This window comes from Cavia porcellus, unplaced genomic scaffold (assembly GCF_034190915.1).
Source record: "Cavia porcellus strain 051 isolate PalLab524CR breed Dunkin Hartley unplaced genomic scaffold, mCavPor4.1 scaffold_28, whole genome shotgun sequence".
In the NCBI taxonomy this organism is placed as follows: Eukaryota; Metazoa; Chordata; class Mammalia; order Rodentia; family Caviidae; genus Cavia; species Cavia porcellus.
In genome coordinates this window covers 27,165,643-27,184,389 of record NW_026947511.1, presented here as the reverse complement: position 1 = coordinate 27,184,389, position 18,747 = coordinate 27,165,643, and the positions used below count along the sequence as shown (strand labels likewise).

Below are 18,747 nucleotides of genomic sequence, written 5' to 3'. Positions count from 1 at the left end.
CACAACCTCACATTTGCCAGGCAGGTGCTTGTGTCATTGAGCTAAATCCCCAGGTCTTTTTTGACAAAGGCTGGACTTGAACTCACTTTGTAGCCTAGTCTGGCCTGGAACTCACAGCAATCTTCTCGCTTCAGATTCTTGTGTGCTGGGATTACAGGGTCAGTGGTTCTAATCACATTTGTCTTTTTTTTTTTTTTTTTAATCGGTACCGGGGATCGAACTCACGACTGCCTGCTTGCAAGGCAGGTGCTTATTCTGCTGAGCTAAATCCCCAGCCCCCCTAAATCACATTTGTAATGCATGTAATCATCTCTACCATAGGGAGCTTATGGTTCTTCAGTTTATTTATTTATTTTTTATTGGTACCAAGAATCAAACTCACAAAAAGAAAAAAAAAAAAAAAAAAAAGAATCAAACTCATGACCTTGTGCTTGCCAAGCAGGACTTGTGCCGCTGAGCTAAACCCCACGCCTGATTATTCAGTTTAAACATGTAAAATATAAATATTTATACATGGCTCCCTATTTTATGGTACAAAAAACTGAAAAGAAGAAAATACGGTTTTGAGAACTGGACCTGGCATTAGTGACTCATTCATTGAATAGAGTTCCTCCCCTTTCTCGCCTTTTCTCCTGTTTGTGACAGTATCTCTCTATGGAGTCCAGGCTGACCTTGAATCTACTATGCAGCCAGGCTTGCTTCAAACTCAAGGAGATCCTCCTGTCTCAATCCCCTGATCACAGGCAATCACTCCACTAGGCATTCCTTCCTTTTTGTTTGTTTGTTTTGTTTTTTGGTTTTGTGAGATAGATTCTATGTTTCTCAGGCTGGCCTCAAATTCACAGTGATCCTCCCACCTCCGTCCCAGCCTGCCTCCCTCTTTCATGCAGAGGTTTGAATCCTTGGCTTAGAGCATGCTAAAGGCTTGCTCTACAGCTGAGCTGCACTTCTAGTTCTGTAATAGCTATTTCTGAACCAGTGGCTAAAGTTTTAGGACAACCTCAGTTCCACAGTAGGAATGAGCTGTCCTGGGCGTGTGTGCGTGTGTGTGTGTGTGTGTGTGTGTGTGTGTGTGTGTGCGTGTGCAGCTGAGGGAGGTGAGGAGGCGGTGTTGGGGTATACAGCTGGGGTGACTGACAGCTGGGCCTACTTGTAGGATGTGGAGGAGCAAACAGATCCACAGGGCCTGAGGAGGCGAGGCAGAGCTAGTTGTGCCAACGCCGAGGGAGGCGAAAAAGCAGCTGAGTTATTGATGTTGTTTTTGGCAGAGGTGTTGCTGGTGGCATGAAAGATCAGCAGAGGTGAGGGAGGGCTGAAGCTGAGGTTCAGGAGGAGCTCAGAGGGGCAGAGCTGAGGGGAAGAAGGGAGCAAGCTCCGAGTGTTGTCCGGAAAACGAGAAACAGAAGTCGGGCAAGGGGGCGCAGGCCTGTAATCCCAGCACTCAGGAGACTGAGGCAAGAGGATTGCCACAAAATTCGAAGCCACCCTGGGCTACAGAGTGAGACCCTGTCAAAAAAGCGAGCGAAACAAAGTGGAGAGGACAGAGGAGAGAGAGAAGGAGAGAAGGGGAGGAGAAAAGAGAGAATGAATCTGGCTGGCTAACAGAGGCCAATGGCTGGGACAGTGGTGGGCTTTGACGGGACCCCCTCACTGCCTCTTCCCCGCCTCCGCGGAACCCTAAGGCCCTGCTTGAAACGCAAGGCGGGCCACAGAGACGCGGGGCGGGGCTGAGCAGGGGAGCCCAGCTTCGGCGGCGTCTTATCCCGCCCCCGCCCCTTTGAGCCCGCCCCCCTGGCCCGCCCCCATACGTCATCAGCCAGCGCCCTGCGCCGTGCTTGTCTTTCGGCCCCGCCCGCGCGGCGGCCGGCCTCTTGTTGCTGCCCGCCCCAGCTATGGTCCTCTCCTGTGCTTTGTAAGTTGGCACCAGCGTCTCCCGACGTGGCCTGATCATGGTGGCTGCGGCGGCGGCCCTGGCAGCGGCCGATCCTCCTCCCGCGATGCCGCAGGCGGCCGGAGTCGGAGGGTCCACTGCCCGGCGAGACTTCTACTGGCTGCGCTCCTTCCTGGCCGGAGGTGGGTGTTCGCGGCTGGGGCAGGGTCGCGGGCAGCTCGGGTGCCAGCGGCTGCGCTGACATTCCTGGACTTACCTGCTTCATTGCTCGCCGGATATTTATTTGCCTTTACTTCCTGTGACCTCTTTCTAGTAATCACCAGGCAGGTGACAACTAGGTCCTCGGATCTTAGGCTCTCCTAGAGGGACTGGAAACGTGGAACGACTGAACCAGGCACCTGTTCTGGGATTGGATAGCTTGGAAAAAGAAGGGGATCCCTGACATAGAACATGCTGAGCATCCCTTTCTTTTATCAAGGTCGTGCATGGCTGAGTGTAGAAACTGGATTTTGCTATTTGCTTAAAGGAAAACAAATACTAGAGACCAGCTTTTTAAAGAAATTGTGCAAAATTTTATACAACCACAGTAGTTCCAGGGATTCTAGTAAACTGTGCCACAACCGCTTGACAAGCTCTAGTATTGGGGTTACTCTGCGGCCAAAAGGTTCACACCGTCTCAAAATAAATTTCCTGTGCTTTCCCATGAATACATGTGTCACCCTATGATTGCTTGACTGAGCTGTCATCACTTAATATTTAAGCCCAGGAATTTGTTAAAAATTCACATTATGAGAAATATTGTAGAAATGTAACTGTAAACTTCGGGAGTATTAAGAATTTAATTATTTTGTCCTGGTGATTGAAAAGGACATTTGTTCATTCATACTGGGTATACCCGAGTGCCAGCTGTGTGCTTGCTTTTTGCTTGGAATACATCAGAGGAAAAAAAAAAAAAAAACGAAGTCTATGGCCTCCTGGAATTTTCACCGTTTCTGGAACATTGAGGGGAAAGACAATAAGCAAAATTAGAAAGTAACTTGTAGCGCATGTTAGAAACGTGCAAAGGGGAGATATAACTAGCAGTGTGTGGAGTACTAAGTTGGACAGTTGTAGAGAGTTTTGTCTAATTGAGAGGTTGAGATGAGCTAATTTTTTTGTCTGGTGCTGGGAAAAGAACCTAGGCCTTCACTCTGACTACATTCCAAGCCCCATTTTTTTTTTTTTTTTTTGGTCTGTCTGAGACAGGGTCTCACTATGCAGTTCAGGTTGGCCTTGAGCTCACTTTGTAGCTTAGGCTGGCCTCAAACTCAAAACAGTCCTCCTGCTTCAGCCTCCCAAATGCTGGGATTACAGGTGTGCGTCACCACTCCTAACTTGGCTAGCACAGTATTGAGCAAAAGCAGCCAGGCATAAACAAGTGTACTGTGATTACATTTGTATTGAGTTCAAAAACAGTTGAAGTGAATTCTGTGGTGTGAAAGTTAGAATTGTAGTCTATCTCAAAATAGTGATAGTGATTTGGGGAGTTTGGGAAAGGGATTTTTGTACCGGGGATTGAACTCATAACTTTGCATTTTCCAGGCAGGTGCTTTTGCTGTTGAGCTAAACTCCTGGCCTGAGATTTTTTTTTTTTTTTTTTTTTTTGAGACAATGTCTCACTATGTACTTTAGGCTGGCATTGAGTATATGGTGAATGGCAGTCTTTCCTCTTCAGCCTCTTGAGTGCTGGGACGACAAACATACACTACCACATCTGGCTTATATTTAATTTTTTTTTTTTTTGTCTTTTTCATTTTTATTGGTACCGGGGATCGAACTCAGGACCGCCTGTTTGCAAGGCAGGTGCTTATGCCACTGAGCTAAATCCCCAGCCCCATATATTTAAATTTTTTTTTTTTTTGGTCTTTTTCCTTTTTATCGGTACCAGGGATCGAACTCACGACTGCCTGCTTACAAGGCAGGCATTTATGCCGCTGAGCTAAATCCCCAGCCCCCTATATAATTAATTTTTGATATCTCAAAATATGTATTTTTGTGGTAGTGGGATTGAACCCAGGTCTTTGCACTGAGCTATACCCCCCTTTTTATTTTTGACAGAAATGCTAAGTCACTAAGTTGCTGTCTGTGCTCAGATTTGCTTTAGCCTCTTAGAATGCTTAGTCTCAAAGTGTGGATTTTAACATTGGTTACATGCTGAACTATTGAGTAAAGTGTGTATGTACTTTGAGTGATTTTGACTTATATTTTAAAAATTTGTAATAAATTCATACCTGTAACCCTAGAATTCTGGGAGGCTGAAATAAGATCGAAAGTCTGAGCACAGCCTGGGCAATTTAGTGACTTGGTGAGACTGTTACCAGGCTTTAAAGTGCTAGAGTCTCCTGGATGTGGTTTCTAGGTTCTTTCTGTACTGAGCAAAGAACTGATCAAGACAAGCATAAAAATGACTGGGCACAGTGAGCATGCCTGTAATCCTAGTGCTTGGGAAACTGAGGCAGAAGGTTCACTGTGAGTTTGAGGCTGGCCTGGGTTGTATAGCAAGACCCAGTCTCAAAAAACAAATAAAAAGACTGTCTCAACAAATGAATAACCACTTCCCTCACAAAAAACACTGAAACATATACAAAGAAATGAAAAGAAAAGAAACATGCTCTTCGGAGTAGGTTTGGGCCAACCTCAAGTAGGAAGAGAAGCACACTCTGCAGGGTGAGAGCACAGTGGTCAGGAGCCCCATGGTATTCTGCTGTTGTATCCCCAGTTCCTCAGGCTGATGCCGGGTGTATGCTGTAGGCTGTCCTGTCAAGCTCTGCTTGCTTTCCTGTGAGGAGACTTGAAGACAGCACTCTTTGGTTGGTTCCAAGTACAAAGGTTGGCACATTTCTCCTGAGTCTTTGTGCTGAACATAGGACATCTTCCTGCTCAGCTGGCTGGCCACACCCCAATCTACCTGACTCCTGCCTTGGCCTTCTGAGTGCTGGGATCACAAGTGTCAGCCACTGTTCCCTGGAAAGCTTTTTATTTATGTTTATTTTTTTAAAAAAAATTTATATATACATAATAATCACATTCATCATAGAGAATTTGTACCAGTACGTGATATATCTTGTCTCTTTTTTTCCCCCTGTTCCTCTCCCCTCTCTTCAACCCTTCTTTCTGAAAGACTTTTTATTCACATTTTATAGTAGTAACAACTCATAGCTGAACATAATACTGTAGTCACAGCTACTCCAGAGGCTGAGGCAGGAGGATCAGGAGTTCAAGACCAGCTTTCACAACATAACAAGACTGTGTCTCAATCATAGTAATCATCTTCATAATGACAATCTCACCAGCCCAGCTTATGGAGTGTTTACTGTCCGGGCAGTACTGGAGAAAGGTTTTCCTGTGGTCTTTGAGAAGGGTGCCGTGCCAGTAGCTCAGCAGCATCTGAACTGTGCTGAAGACTGCGTAAGCACTTTGCTTTCGTCCACACCCCATGGCTGGTGCAGCCTCGGAGATATCAAATACATATTGGCTGAATGTCCGCAGGAGTGGTTCATTGATGGGTACTCATTGTCAGTTCAGTGAAAGTATTATCCAGAAGAGGTGGTCACTTCAAACAGCACTTTCTACTTGGTTAAAATACCTTCCAGTATTAATCTCCTTAGCTCTGTTTTAGCAAAATTCCCTGTGTTCATGGGTGTTAGGATCCAATTTACACTGCTAGATCTTAAATTTTTTAAAAATTTTTTTGGTACCAGGGATCGAACTTACAACCTTGTTCTTGCAGGTAGGCGCTTAGTGCTGCTGAGCCAAATCCCCAACCTCAGAACTTATTTTTAGGTCTGACATGTTTGGTTAAGTTGCAGGGAAATCAACGTGGTGATGCACATCTGTAATCCCAGAGGCTGATGCAGGAAGATCTTGAGTTTGAGGCTAGCTGGGGCTATATAGTGAGTTCCAAGACGGCCTGAACTACCTACTCAGGTGCTATCTTAAAAAATCAAACAAACAGGGCCAAGGATTTAGCTCAGTGGCTCAAGCACTTGTCTGGTAAGCTCAAGGTCGTGAATTCAATCCCCAGTACCAAAAAAGAAAAAAGAAAAAAAACAAACAGACAAAGCTTCCAGGGAACAGGGCCAGTCATCTGCATACCCTGCTACTGGCTACTTCTCCACATAGAGACTACTGTAAGGAAGGGCAGGTTTGCTGATTGAAGGAACAATGATATCCCTCCTGGAAGGAATGGTATGCAGTTTTTGATGTTTCAAATATTTTTTTAGGTATTGCTGGATGCTGTGCTAAAACAACAGTTGCTCCTTTGGATCGAGTAAAGGTTTTATTACAAGCTCACAATCGCCATTACAAGCACTTAGGTGAGTTAAGATGCTAATGAGGAAGACAAATGAAAATTACCTGTTTGCTTGCTTGGTTTCCAGCTGTGAAGTATACCAGAAAGAAGATACTAAGGAAATTCAAGTTTTTTGGTAAATTTTGCTAGCAATGTACCTCTTAGCAGTTTTAATCCTTTCATTTTCAAGAGTGGTTATATGTATTACCATTTTAGGGTTGCTGATATTTTTCAATCTAAAATTTTAGGATTGAGGAAGTCATATTTGTTTGTTGTGATTAATGATTTATGCTCCTCATAGATACAGCAGCTCAGCCTGACATTTTTAATCCAATCAGTGACAGAGATGAGGATTGGGAAATGCAAGACTGAAGTAATTACTTCTTCAATTACGTGAACAGCTGAGTGTAGTGGTGCATGCCTGTAATCCCAGCATTCTGGGAAGGAAGCAGGAAGACTGCAAGTTTGAGCCCAGTTTGTGCAGTTTAGTGACTTAGCAAGATACTGTCTCAAAAAGTGGGAAGGGTGCTGTGTTGGGGATGTGGGAAGGTTCTGGGTTTAATCCCCAGCACCAAAATAAAGAAAGAAACAGAAGAAAAAAACTCAAGGTTTCTAGAACAAAAATTATTTTTGGTACTGAAGATTGAATCCAAAGCCTTCACTTTGAACTATATCCCTACCTCTTATATATATTTTTTAAATTTGTTTTTAAATTTGGAAGGGCATTTTTTGAGGCAGTGTCTTGTTACATTTAGTCCAGGCTGGCTTTGCAGTGTCTATGTAGCCCAGGCTCCCCTCACTCCCAAATGATCCTTTTGCCTCAACCTCCTAAGTGTTATGACTACAAGCACATGCCAGCAAGACTGGCTTTATTTTTTGTTTTGTGGCAGGGTTTCTGTAAGTCACTAAACTGCCCTAGCTGGGCTCAAATTTAGTATCTCCGGCCTCAGCCCCAGTATGGTGGGATTGTAGGCATGTGCCACTATTCTGGGTATTTTGTAGAAATCTTAATGGAAGCAGCATAAGATATAATTAGTATGCACATATGTGTATATAAGGTTAATTTATTACTGTACTGGAGATTGAATTTAGGATCTTGAGCTATATAACTGTGTTTTAAAAAATTTTTTTTTTTAATATTTTGAGACAAGGTCTTGCTTAGTTGCTCAGGGGCCCTAGATTTGTTTAAACTTGCTGTTCTGCCTCAGCCTCCCGAGTAGCTGGGATTATAAGCATACCACTTTGTCAAGCTTCATGTATTGCTTTTCCAATTTGCAGGGGGAAATAATTTTTTTTTCTGTACGAGGGATTTAACCTAGGACCTTTACACTGAGCCATACCGCCAATCCCTTTTATTTTATTTTTTATTTTGAAACCTGATCCTCTGAATTGCTAAACTGTCTAAGCATGGTTGAAATTTTGTTTCTTTATTTTATTTATTATTTATTTTTGTCTTTTTGAGATAGGGTCTGGCTATGCAGTTCAGGCTGGCCTTGAGCTCACCTTGTAGCCCAGGCTGGTCTTGAACTCGAAATGATCCTCCTGCCTCAGCCTTCCAAGTTCTGGGATTACAGGCATGTGCCACTATACCCACTCGTTTATTTTTTTGAGAGTGTGTATAGTTCAGGCCTCTCTTGAATTCTTTATGTAGCTCATGCCATCTGCTTACTGGAATTCTCCTGCCTCAGTCTCTTGGGTGCTAGAATCGTAGACTGTGCCCAGTTTAAAAGATTTTTTTTCAATTTTTTTTTTTGGTACCGGGGATCAAACTCACAACCTTGTGCTTGCCAGGTAGGCACTTACGCTACTGAGCTAAATTTACAGCCCTAAAAGATTTTCATTTTAAAGTGTTTTTGTGGTCTTGAGGATTGAACTCGGGGCCTTGCACATGATAAGCGTGTTCTCTACTTTGGTGCTACACTCCTAACACAGGAGGGAAAAAAAATTCAAAGAATGAAAAATCCAAATATGTACAGAGACGAAGAAAGAAGTTAGGTTGTAGTAAAAACTCTAGTCACTGCAGTGGAGCCCAAAGTTTCCAGTTCCGCGCTCCAGTGGCCAGAGTGCCACACATCCTTGTGCAAGCTGCACGCAGCCGTGCACGGCAAGAGGCTTAATCAGGGGAAGAGGTCAATTGTTTTTCCAACTGACTTTTTTTTTTTTTTTTTTTTGGTCTTTTCGAGCCAGAGTTTTGATATGTAGTTCAGATTGGCCTTAAACTCATAGCAGTACTCCTGCCTCAGCCTCCCAAGAGCCAAGATTGTAAGCGGACACCATGCCAAGCCTCCAACTGATTTTTGAAGGGACTACTTTTTTTTTTTTTTTTTTGTTGGTACTGGGATCAAACTCACAACTTCATGCTTACCAGGCAGGGGCTTATACCACTGAGCTAAATCTCCAGCCCCATCTCCAACTGATTTTTAACATGTGATTTTTCATGAACACCTGAGTGGATATTCATGGCATACATTAACTGTAGCTCACTTTTTTTTTTTTTTTTTTTTTTTTTTTGTACCAGGGATCAAACTCACAATTATGCCACTGAACTAAATCCCCAGCCCTGTAGCTCACTTTTAATGCTAGGGAAGTCTATTGAAAGAAGTGTAGTTATCTCTTGATCCAACCATGAATTTTGTAGCTCCACACAAGAAAGGCAAGAAAGAATCAGAATGTTGGGCTTACTGAAAGATTATAAACTACTACAGAGAAGGAACTGATTGTGTTTTGTTGTCTAATTGAGGGTGAAAAGAAGGTGCATAGCAGTTTCTTGGGGGGTTCATAGTGACCCAGCCTGTGAATGTGGAGCTCAATCCCCTCCAGCTAGGGATGGGGAGCAGCCCTTCGTGTATTCATCTTACATTTCCTGCTGTGCTCTGCCCTGCTGGGTACCCTGGGCTATGCTGCAGAGCTTGAAGCAGAATCCTGGAACAACAGCAAGCTATTAGTATATTACCAGGAATGTTGCGTACCTTTAAGATAGACAGGTCAAAAAAAGTATTAGTGACATTTAGAATTTCATTCTTAAAAATATTTTTTGGCATTTTATTCTAAGTAGTCCCACCTTGTATAAGATAGGTCTTTTTTTTTTTTTTTTTAACTTTTTATCAGTACTAGGGATTGAACTCACGACCGCCTGCTTGCAAGGCAGGTGCTTATGCCGCTGAGCTAAATCCCCAGCCCCTATAAGATAGTTCTTAAAGTGGTGATTATGTGTATGCATATGTAGATAAGAAATAAACATATAAAATTGTATATATTATGCTGGGTGTGGTGGTGTACACCTGTAATTCCTGCATTCAGGGAAGCTGAGGCAGGAGGAGCAATCATTATTTTTACTTATTTATTGATTTTTTTGGTACCGGGAATCGAACTCATGACCTCATACTTGCCAGGCAGGAGTTTACACCACTGAGTTAAGTCCCCGGCCCTTACTTTTTATTTTGAGATAGAGTTTTGCTAAATCTCTAACTTGCTCAAGCTTGGGTCAAATTTGTGATCCCCTGCTTGAGCCTGCCAGAGTGCTGAAATTACAGGCTGTGCCATCACAGACAGCTCATTAAAAAAAAAATTTTTTTTTTGGTACCAGGAATCGAAATCACAACTTTACATTTGCCAAGCAGGCACTTACGCCACTGAGGTAAACACCTGGCCCCATTAAAATACTTTTTACAAAAATATTTATGACTCTAAATGTTTCAAAGAATAATATTCATTTATTCATTGATTCATTCTTTCAGTGGTGTTTTTTGAGACAGGGTTTTGCTAAGTACCTAATTTCCCAGCTTGGCTGGACTTGAGCTTACAGATCTGCTTCAGCCTCCCAAAGTGCCAGGACTGCAGATGTTCACAGGATGAGTGCTTTCTGTATACATCTGACCTCCTCTGTACTTTGACCTTGCCACTAGCCTGCTTGTCCCTAATAGGTAATCAATGTTCTACACTTGACTGACTCTTATGTGAGTACAGATGATTTTGAATCAGATTAAACAGAGCTTAACCTTTCCCTCTCTTCCAGCAAAATGAAGTCTTTAATGAACTCTTTTTAATAAAACATTCTTCCGTTTAGATATTTGCTTATTAAAAAGTGCTTTTGGGATATGATGTTGCTTGGCTGTTTAGTGTTTGCGGTTTTTTAATTATTAGAAAGGGCTCTAAAGGTTACTTGCATCTGAAATTGGAAATGAACCCAGTCAAATGACTTTCATAACTCCTTTCATTGCACTGATAGGGATAACATTTTCTCTTATGCATTCATACATGACATAGATGTGACAAAGTTTAATTTACAAATGAGGCACAAGACATGAATAAAGCTGGGTGTCGTGGTACAGGTCTGTGATCCCAACACTGGGAAGGGGTGCTGAGGCAGGAGGATTGCTGTAAGTTCAAGGCCAGCCTGTACTAAATAGGAGACTCTGTCTCCCAAGGAGGGAAAGGACACAAATAATAACTAACAATCAAATGGAGCAATTAGAACGGTTTATTATAATGAAAATTATATGAATTAGTTACTTGAAATACTATATTGTCTGTTTTAATCTTTTTTTTTTTTTTTGTCAGTGCTAGGGATCGAACTCACAATCACGAGCTTGTAAGGCAGGCACTTTATGCTGCTGAGCTAAATGCCCAGCCCCATCGGTTTTAATTTTTTTAAAAATATTTTTATGCCGGGGATTTAGGTCAGTGGCACAAAAGCTTGCCTAACAAGTGTGAGGTCATGAGTTTGATCCCCAGTACCACAAAAAAAAAAAGTTTTTATGGTGCTAGGGCTCCAACCCAGGGCCAGTGCACACTAGGCATATACTTAACAACTGAGCTATGTTGCAAGCCTACAGCAGGTTTTCTATGAGGTGTGTTTATTTATTTATTTTTTTTGTCTTACTCTTTTTTTATTGGTACCGGAGATCGAACTCGTGACTGCCTGCTTGCAATGCAAGGCAGGCGCTTATGCCGCTGAGCTAAATCCTCAGCCCCCAAGGTCTGTTTATTTATACTTATTTGAGTATATGGTATATTTTAAGGAAGTTTAACTGATGTATCAAAATTCCTATTTGTGTTATTCCTTAAGCAAAATTCTGTCATGAAGAGCCGGGCGTGGTGGTGCACGCCTGTAATCCCAGCATTTGGGTTGCCGAGGCAGAATGCCTCTTTGTGAGTTTGAGACCAGCCTAGGCTACAAAGTGAGCTCAAGGCCAGCCTGAACTGCATAGTGAGACCCTGTCTCAAAAAAGGAAAAAAGAAAAAGAAAAAAAATTCTATCATGAATGATGGCACCGTAATCTTTATGAGTGATTGTCTTGGAAATTTAAATTTCAATAATTTCCTCTGTTTTAATGATGTTTTTCTTGTAAAATCTTTCTAAAAATAGGAGTATTTTCTGCATTGTGTGCTGTTCCTCGAAAGGAAGGATACCTTGGATTGTATAAAGGAAATGGTGCCATGATGATTCGAATCTTTCCCTATGGCGCAATCCAGTTTATGGCATTTGAGCGGTACAAAATGGTAGCTGAATTTTCCTCTTTTCTCTTTATCCTTGAATATCACGCTTAACTTGCCCAATATTTTTTTCTCTTTTGTGGGGTGCAACTAACAATTTGTTTGTATGTATGTATGTATTTGTTTATTTGATTGAACCAGGGATTGAACTCAAGTTCTTGCGCATGTGTGTGCTTTGAGCTATTTAAAATGACTTTGGCTGGGTATAATGGCTCACCCTATAATCCCAGCACTCAAGAGGCTGAGGCAGGAGGATCACTGTGAGTTTGAGTCCAGCTTTTGCTAGATAGTGAGTTCAAGTGCTGGGTTGCTACATTTTAAAGAATGTTAGTCTGTCTCTTTGTGTGTGTGGTGCTGGGAATGGAAGCTAGGAATGTAGGCTAGGCCCAGATTCTACCACGGACCACTGAGTGGCATCCCTGCCCACATGAAATGTATTTTAGAATGGAAGCAAGCAGCAAAGATGGAATTGCATGCCAAACTGGCTTGTCAGAATCGATGCCATCAGAGACTGAGGCTCATTGTCTGTAGTAGCTTTTTATTCTTGCTACCCCCATTCACATTTTAAGGGTAGTAGTATATAGTATGTAATTCTAAGATAGATAACTAAGGTAGATTGTGTCTGCAAAAGTACAAAAATTTAGGGACTGGGTATGGTAGTGCACACCTATAATCCTAGTACTCTGGAGGTTGAAACAGGTGGATTACTTGGAGTTCAAGGCCAGCGTGGGCTACATAGCAAGATCCAATCTCAAAAAAAGTGCAAAAATTTAGGAAGAAACTCGAAGAAATACCTTCGTCTGGTATGACGAGGTATTGCCCAACTTTGTGTGTTATGCTCATTTTATTCATACCTATTATTACATTTTATTACACTTGTACCTCTTTGAAATAAATCTTGATTGTTAAGTGAAATGGGTAGCATTTAAAAGATGTCTCATTTAATTTGATGTATCTGGTTTCTAGTTGATTACCACAAAACTGGGAATTTCTGGTCATGTGCACAGATTAATGGCTGGATCCTTGGCAGGTAAGAGCAGCACTGTATTTCTTCTTTTGTTTCTTGTTTTTTGGGTATCAGGGATCGAATTCATGATCTCATGCTTGCCAGGCAACCAATTGTACCATTGAGCTATATCCCCTGCCTCTTTGCTTCTTGAGACAGGTTCTCGCTATGTATTCCAGGCTGGACTTGAACTCACCATGTAGCCCAGGCTGGTCTCAAACTCATGATAACCTCCTGCCTCAACCTCCCAAGTGTTGGGATTACTGGATATGCCCAGTCACCCACCTTGGCCAGCTATATTTCTGAGAAAGTAATTTTCCATTAATTTACTTAATTTGATTTAGGTAATATGTATGACATTGATCAGGCAGCCTTTCCCCCAAAACAAAACAACTACTGGGCAGAAAGCATGCATTCTATTTTATAATCCTTTGATTTTGTTTTGTTTTGTCTATGATACTAAGGATTGAACCTAGGGTCTTTGTACCAGAACTGCATCCCCAGTACTTTTTATTTATTTAATTTTTTTTCTGCAACACTGAGGATTGAACAGTTGGTCTTCTCACTGAATTATATCTCCAGCCCTTTTATTTCTGATCCTCCTGCTTTAGCCACTTGAGTGCTAGAATTACAAGTGCGCATTACCATGCCTGGCTGAAAAAAAGATTTAAACAGCCTCAGCTAGTTTATGGCAATTGAAATCATATGTTCATGAAAATAGAGAACTTAGTGCTAAATTAACATAACCAGGTTTGATCTTTGGTATGAATCATTTCTGTGACTTGAGGATTTATATTTTATGCTTGGTCAAGGACAAATTCACCTAAATTCTAAATAGAAAATAATTTGGGGGTGTAGCTCAGTGTTATAGCACTTGCCTAGCATAGATGAGGCTGTGGATCCCATCTCTAGTGTTGGCAAAATAACCCCCAAAAGACCAAAAAAAAAAGAAAATTATGATTGTACCCTTTTGTGTACGTTTTTGTGTAAAACCTCATCGTATGAAGCCAGGAGGGTGGTAGTATGCACCTGTAGGCACAGCTGCTGAAGAGGCTTAAGTAGGCCCAACCTTTCAGGCCGGCCTGAGCAACATAGTAAGGTTGTTTTAAAAAATCCTTATGATCTAACTGATTCTGTTCTGTTTTGGTGCTAATAATATAATTTCACAAAGGAAAGAACTTGAAGAAACTTTTATAAACTCAATTTTTACTTTTTTGTTTTTGTTTGTTTGTTTTGCGACAGGATCTCACTATGTAGTTCAGGCTGGCCCTGAACTTACCATGTAGCCTTGGCCGGCCTTGAACTCTCATCAATCCTCCTGACTAATCTCCTGAGTACTTTAGGGGATCCTATTGTCTTACCACCCTGCTGCATTTTTTTGGTCTTTTTCCTTTTTTATCGGTTTTGGGGATCGAACTCTCCAGCCCCCGCATTTGGTTTTCTTAATTGCTATATTTTGAGAATGCTACTAACAATAGAGAATGTACAGACATGTTTATATATGCATAGATGTATATGTCAGTAAGGTTTTTCTAAACTGGGCATAGTGGTGCACTGTGGGAGGCTGAGACAGGAAAATCTCAAGTTGAAACCAGCTTGGGCAATTTGGTGACAACTTAGCTCAAAACAAAAAACTAAAAACATCAACTGAGGCTAGGACAGTGAAAAGGCCCTGCTACTGTCTTGTCACCTTGTGGCTCTCTTTGCAGGCATGACAGCAGTTATTTGTACCTACCCTCTTGATGTGGTCAGGGTGCGCTTAGCGTTCCAGGTGAAAGGGGAGCACACCTACACAGGAATTATCCATGCCTTCAAAACCATCTATGCAAAGGTATTGGGCACTTACTTTTCCCTCATATCACGGGTCCTTTTTATTTAGGAAGATATTTTGAATGGTGTCTAATTATTTTCTTTACAATGTTGATACTAATAATAATCATTATGAAAGCTCATTTTCATGTTTCAGGAAAAGTCTCAGAAGATTGTTTTTATTGTATTACGTGCTTTTGGCCTTTAAGCATAATCTAATTTCACTTCCAATTTTCCTTCACTCAAAAGGAAGGTGGTTTCCTTGGATTTTACAGAGGCCTGATGCCAACTATATTAGGAATGGCTCCATATGCAGGTATGTTTCAGATTTGGTAGGGTGTTACTTGTATTATTTAGAGTATGGCACCAGTTTTGTTTTTTTTTTTTTAAGTGGTAACATGAAATGATGCTTTTCATGAAATGAAAAAGTCCCCTTCATTTAAGAAGTGACAAAGATGGCGGGGTGTGATGGTGCACGCCTATAATCCCAGCACTTGGGAGGCTGAGGCAGGAGGATCTTTGTGACTTTGAGACTAGCCTGAGCTGCAAAGTGAGCCCAAGGCAAGCTTGAACTATATAATGAAACCCTGTCTCAAAAATACAAAAAAAAAAAAAAAAAAGACAAGAATAAACTTATGATCCATACATGATCATGTAGTAGTAGCTTGTGTGTAAAGTTGGCATCCACACACCAGGATGAGAAATGCACGTTTGCTTAATTTTCTTAATATCTAGGCCCGGGATTTAGCTCAGTGGCACAGCACCTGCCTGGCAAGCATGAAGTTCAATCCCTGGTGCCAAAAAAAAAGTCTTCATATCTGAGCAACTGTAGTCTTGTTAATATGTACTTATTTTAGATTGTTGTTAAGGGTTTTATTTTTATGAGCATGTTTCTAAGAAGTAAGAATTAAACCATGGTTTTTCTTTCGTTTTAAGTGGTGAAGACTTATGGAAAAAGTAGAAAGAAGAAACTGTGTGAATGTGTTACCTAGTTTCCTCTGGTGTCTTATAAAGCCATAGTACAAAACCACAAGTAGTGTACTTGCATTAATACCATAAAGTCAGGAGACAGCATAGGAGCGCAGGGCTGTGGCCATTGCCTGTATTCACAGCTACCTGAGCTGAATCAGATGCATTCAAGTTTGAGGCTAGTTTGGGCAAATTACTGAGACCCTGTTACAAAATAAAAAGTATAAAGGGTTTCGGAGGTCATGCACAGGAGAATTCCCTTTTGTAGCTCAGTGTTTACCCTACAGGCTGGAGGCGCCGGGTTCCAAACTCAGCACATTACTTTTTGGCACTACTGGGGATTATCCCCAAGGGTGCACAACCGCTGGGCTACACCCCTACCCTCTTTAATGTATTTAATTAAATACTGGGGATTGAACCTAGGGCCTTCCCTCTGAGCTACCTCCCTAGCCCTTCATGTGTTGTGTTTTAAGACAGGGTTTTGCTAGGTTGCCATCTTGGCCAGGCTACACTGGAACTTGTTATCTTCCTGCCTCAGCCTCCCAAAATGGTGGAATTTTAGCTCTGTGCCATCATGCCTGGTTCCATGGCTAGCACTTTAAAAATAAACAAATACCAAAAATAAAAATCTCCATTGGTATTATTATTTTTCAGTGGGGAGGGTGCTGCTGAGGATTGAACCCAGGATCTTGTGCATGCTAGACAAGCCCTATAGCCAGGGATTTGGCCCAGCTGCACACGTGTCTGCCTGGCAAGTGTGAGGTTGTGAGTTTGATCCTTGGTACCCAAACGAACAAAACAAAATGAAATATCTATAATCTAGACAAGCATTGTATTACTGAGCTACCTCTCTAGCTTGGTATTAACTGATTTTTTAATTTTTGTGAATTTTGTTGGACATAGAATTACCTTTTTTTCTCTTCTTGGTTTAGTTAAGGATTAAACCCAGGGCCTTTGACATAGTAGATAAATGCTTTACCACTGAGTTATCCAAAAGCAACTTATAAAGTTTTATTTTGTGTTTTCCTGATTACTATTGAGATTGAGTATCTTTATATATTTACTTATCCATTCCATTTCCTTTTCTGGGAAGTACCTGCTTATGCATTTGGCTTACTTTCCTATTGAGCAGTTGCAAACATCCCTGCTTGTGGCTTAGTGTTTGTTCGTTTGTTATGTATTCCACGCTGGTCTTGAACTCGCTGTGTGTCCCAGGCTGGCCTGGAGCCTTGGCAGTCTTCCTGCCTCAGCCTCTCATGTGCTGTGACTGCAGGCACGCGGCTCTGTTTCATTTTCTGCCACCATTATTTGTAGAATTCTAGTTGTTGCTGTTGTTGTGCCGCTCTGGGGACTGAACCCAGGACCTTACTCTTGCTAGGCAGTTGCTCGACCCCGGAACCATGTCCCGAACCGTTTTCTTAAGGCATTTCAGTGGACAGAAATTCTGAAGGTATTTTGTTTTTGTTTTTATGGAAACTGTTCAGTGCAGACGTAATTCACCTGTTGTGAAATGTGCCCAAGTTAGGTGTGCTCTTTTATTGGGAACCTGGCTAAGAGTCCCGATTGTCAGTATCAAAAACCTGGCCAAGAGTTTTGATCATTATTTTCAAGAATGTGGTAAGAAAAAATAAAAAATAGAGACAAGTATCGTCTTTTAACAGTGGCTGGGAAGTTAATGTCTCTGGATCTGACCACCTCCACTCTCAAAACAGCCATGAATTTATTTGGTCTGTATGATGATAGGTGGGGCTAGCACAGGATTACAATTTATCCAAAGACTCTGACTCTAGAGCATGTAGGTAATCTTACGTTTGAAGTGTCTTCACCCCAGTATAATCCTGTGATGACTTAAGAAGTTGGAGATGATCTTATGCTTGGAAGAGTCAATGGGAAGTCCCAGATGGGTGGTATCAGCAGTCCCAATCCTTCCTTTTATCCCACAGGGAAATATGCAAAACCGGTCACTGTGAATCTGTGGTCCCCAGCACTTTATTGGTTTAGTGTATTCAGATGGCTCCACAGTGTCACCCGCATGGACTTGAGAACATTTCTGTTGTCTGCAGAGGGAACGATGTGCTCCTGGGCCATGAGCGCTTAGCGCTGTGCAGCTACGGCTCGGCTCTTCCTCTGGGTCTCTGGTCTTGCTCTCTGTCCTGCCCGCTGTACCCCTCTGTCCATGATGCTGTGCATGCGCTTCCTCAGCTCAGCAGGGGTCAGCGTTTGCGATGTTTCCCCGCCTGTTGGCACATCAAGTGATACTAACCTAGGAGTTCCTTGTGGACCTGTGTTTTTGTGTCTCCTGGGCATCTGTCTAATGTCACTAGTGGAGGAGTTGCCAGATCCTTTTCCCATGGCTGTGGCATCTGATGTCCCTGTAGCAGTGTGAGTTCCAACTCTGCCACATCTTTGCCTGTGCTTGTTATGCCTGACTTGGTCACACAGTATCCTGCTGGGGACGAAAAGGTACCTTGTTGTGGTTTTGAGCCTCCTTCCCTTTTTCAGTGCTGAATTGTATTTCATTGCATGGGCACAGCACAATATGTTTGACCCGCCTATGATGGACATACAGTTTCCAAATTAGTTGAAACTCTCCACAAACATGTTTTATAAATATATTTTGGGCAAATAGTAAAGAGTAGAATTGCTGGGCCGTGGAAATTTAAATTTCTACATGGGCCTGTTTGCCTGTGATATATGAGAAATACAGTTGTTCCACACTTCTCTAATGTTTGTTGTTACTGTTACCCTTTTTTTCCCCCCTTGGCAGGGAGGTCCTGGGGATTGAATCCAGAACTTTTGTACTTAACTACATCTCTGATCCTTTTTTATTTTGAGATAGGGTCTTACTGTGTCTCCCAGTTGCCCAAACTGGGGTTGAACTTGTGATCTTTTTGCCTCAGCCTCCTGAGTGCTGGTGTTATAGGTGTGCGCCACCAGTGTCAGCTATTAAAATTTTGACTTGTTCTTCTTAAATTAGAAATTTGAGTTTTAATGTAGTCAGATTTATCAGTACATTCTTTAAGTGCACGGTAGTTTTATGTATTTATTTTTTAGTTTTTGGTACTGGGAATTGAGCTCAGGACCTTGTGTTTGCCAGGCAGAAGCTATGCCAGGCCCACCTAGTGCTTTTATATCACAAAGGTATTTTTAAAGTTTTGTATTTGATATTTAAGCCCTAGTCCATCTGGAATTTTTGCCTCTTTCAGGACACTCATTCGACCCAGGATCCTTCATTGTTTGTGGTTT

The 18,747-nt window shown here is 42.0% G+C and overlaps 1 protein-coding gene across 2 annotated transcripts in view; it reads left to right on the top strand.

Annotated features, from left to right (window-relative positions):
* The first annotated feature begins 1,825 nt into the window (after positions 1–1,825).
* Slc25a16 (solute carrier family 25 member 16) overlaps positions 1,826–18,747 on the top strand; it is a 30,407-nt gene continuing 13,485 nt past the window's right edge. The window contains exons 1-6 of one of the 2 annotated variants that reach the window (XM_063239601.1): positions 1,828–2,073; positions 6,154–6,246; positions 11,590–11,723; positions 12,684–12,747; positions 14,433–14,554; positions 14,782–14,848. In XM_063239601.1, the coding sequence (XP_063095671.1) occupies positions 1,950–2,073; positions 6,154–6,246; positions 11,590–11,723; positions 12,684–12,747; positions 14,433–14,554; positions 14,782–14,848 (604 nt within the window). In that variant the 5' untranslated portion in view covers positions 1,828–1,949. Of the gene's footprint in view, positions 2,074–6,153; positions 6,247–11,589; positions 11,724–12,683; positions 12,748–14,432; positions 14,555–14,781; positions 14,849–18,747 lie in introns of both variants that reach the window. The other variant, XM_063239602.1, reaches the window with a different exon arrangement.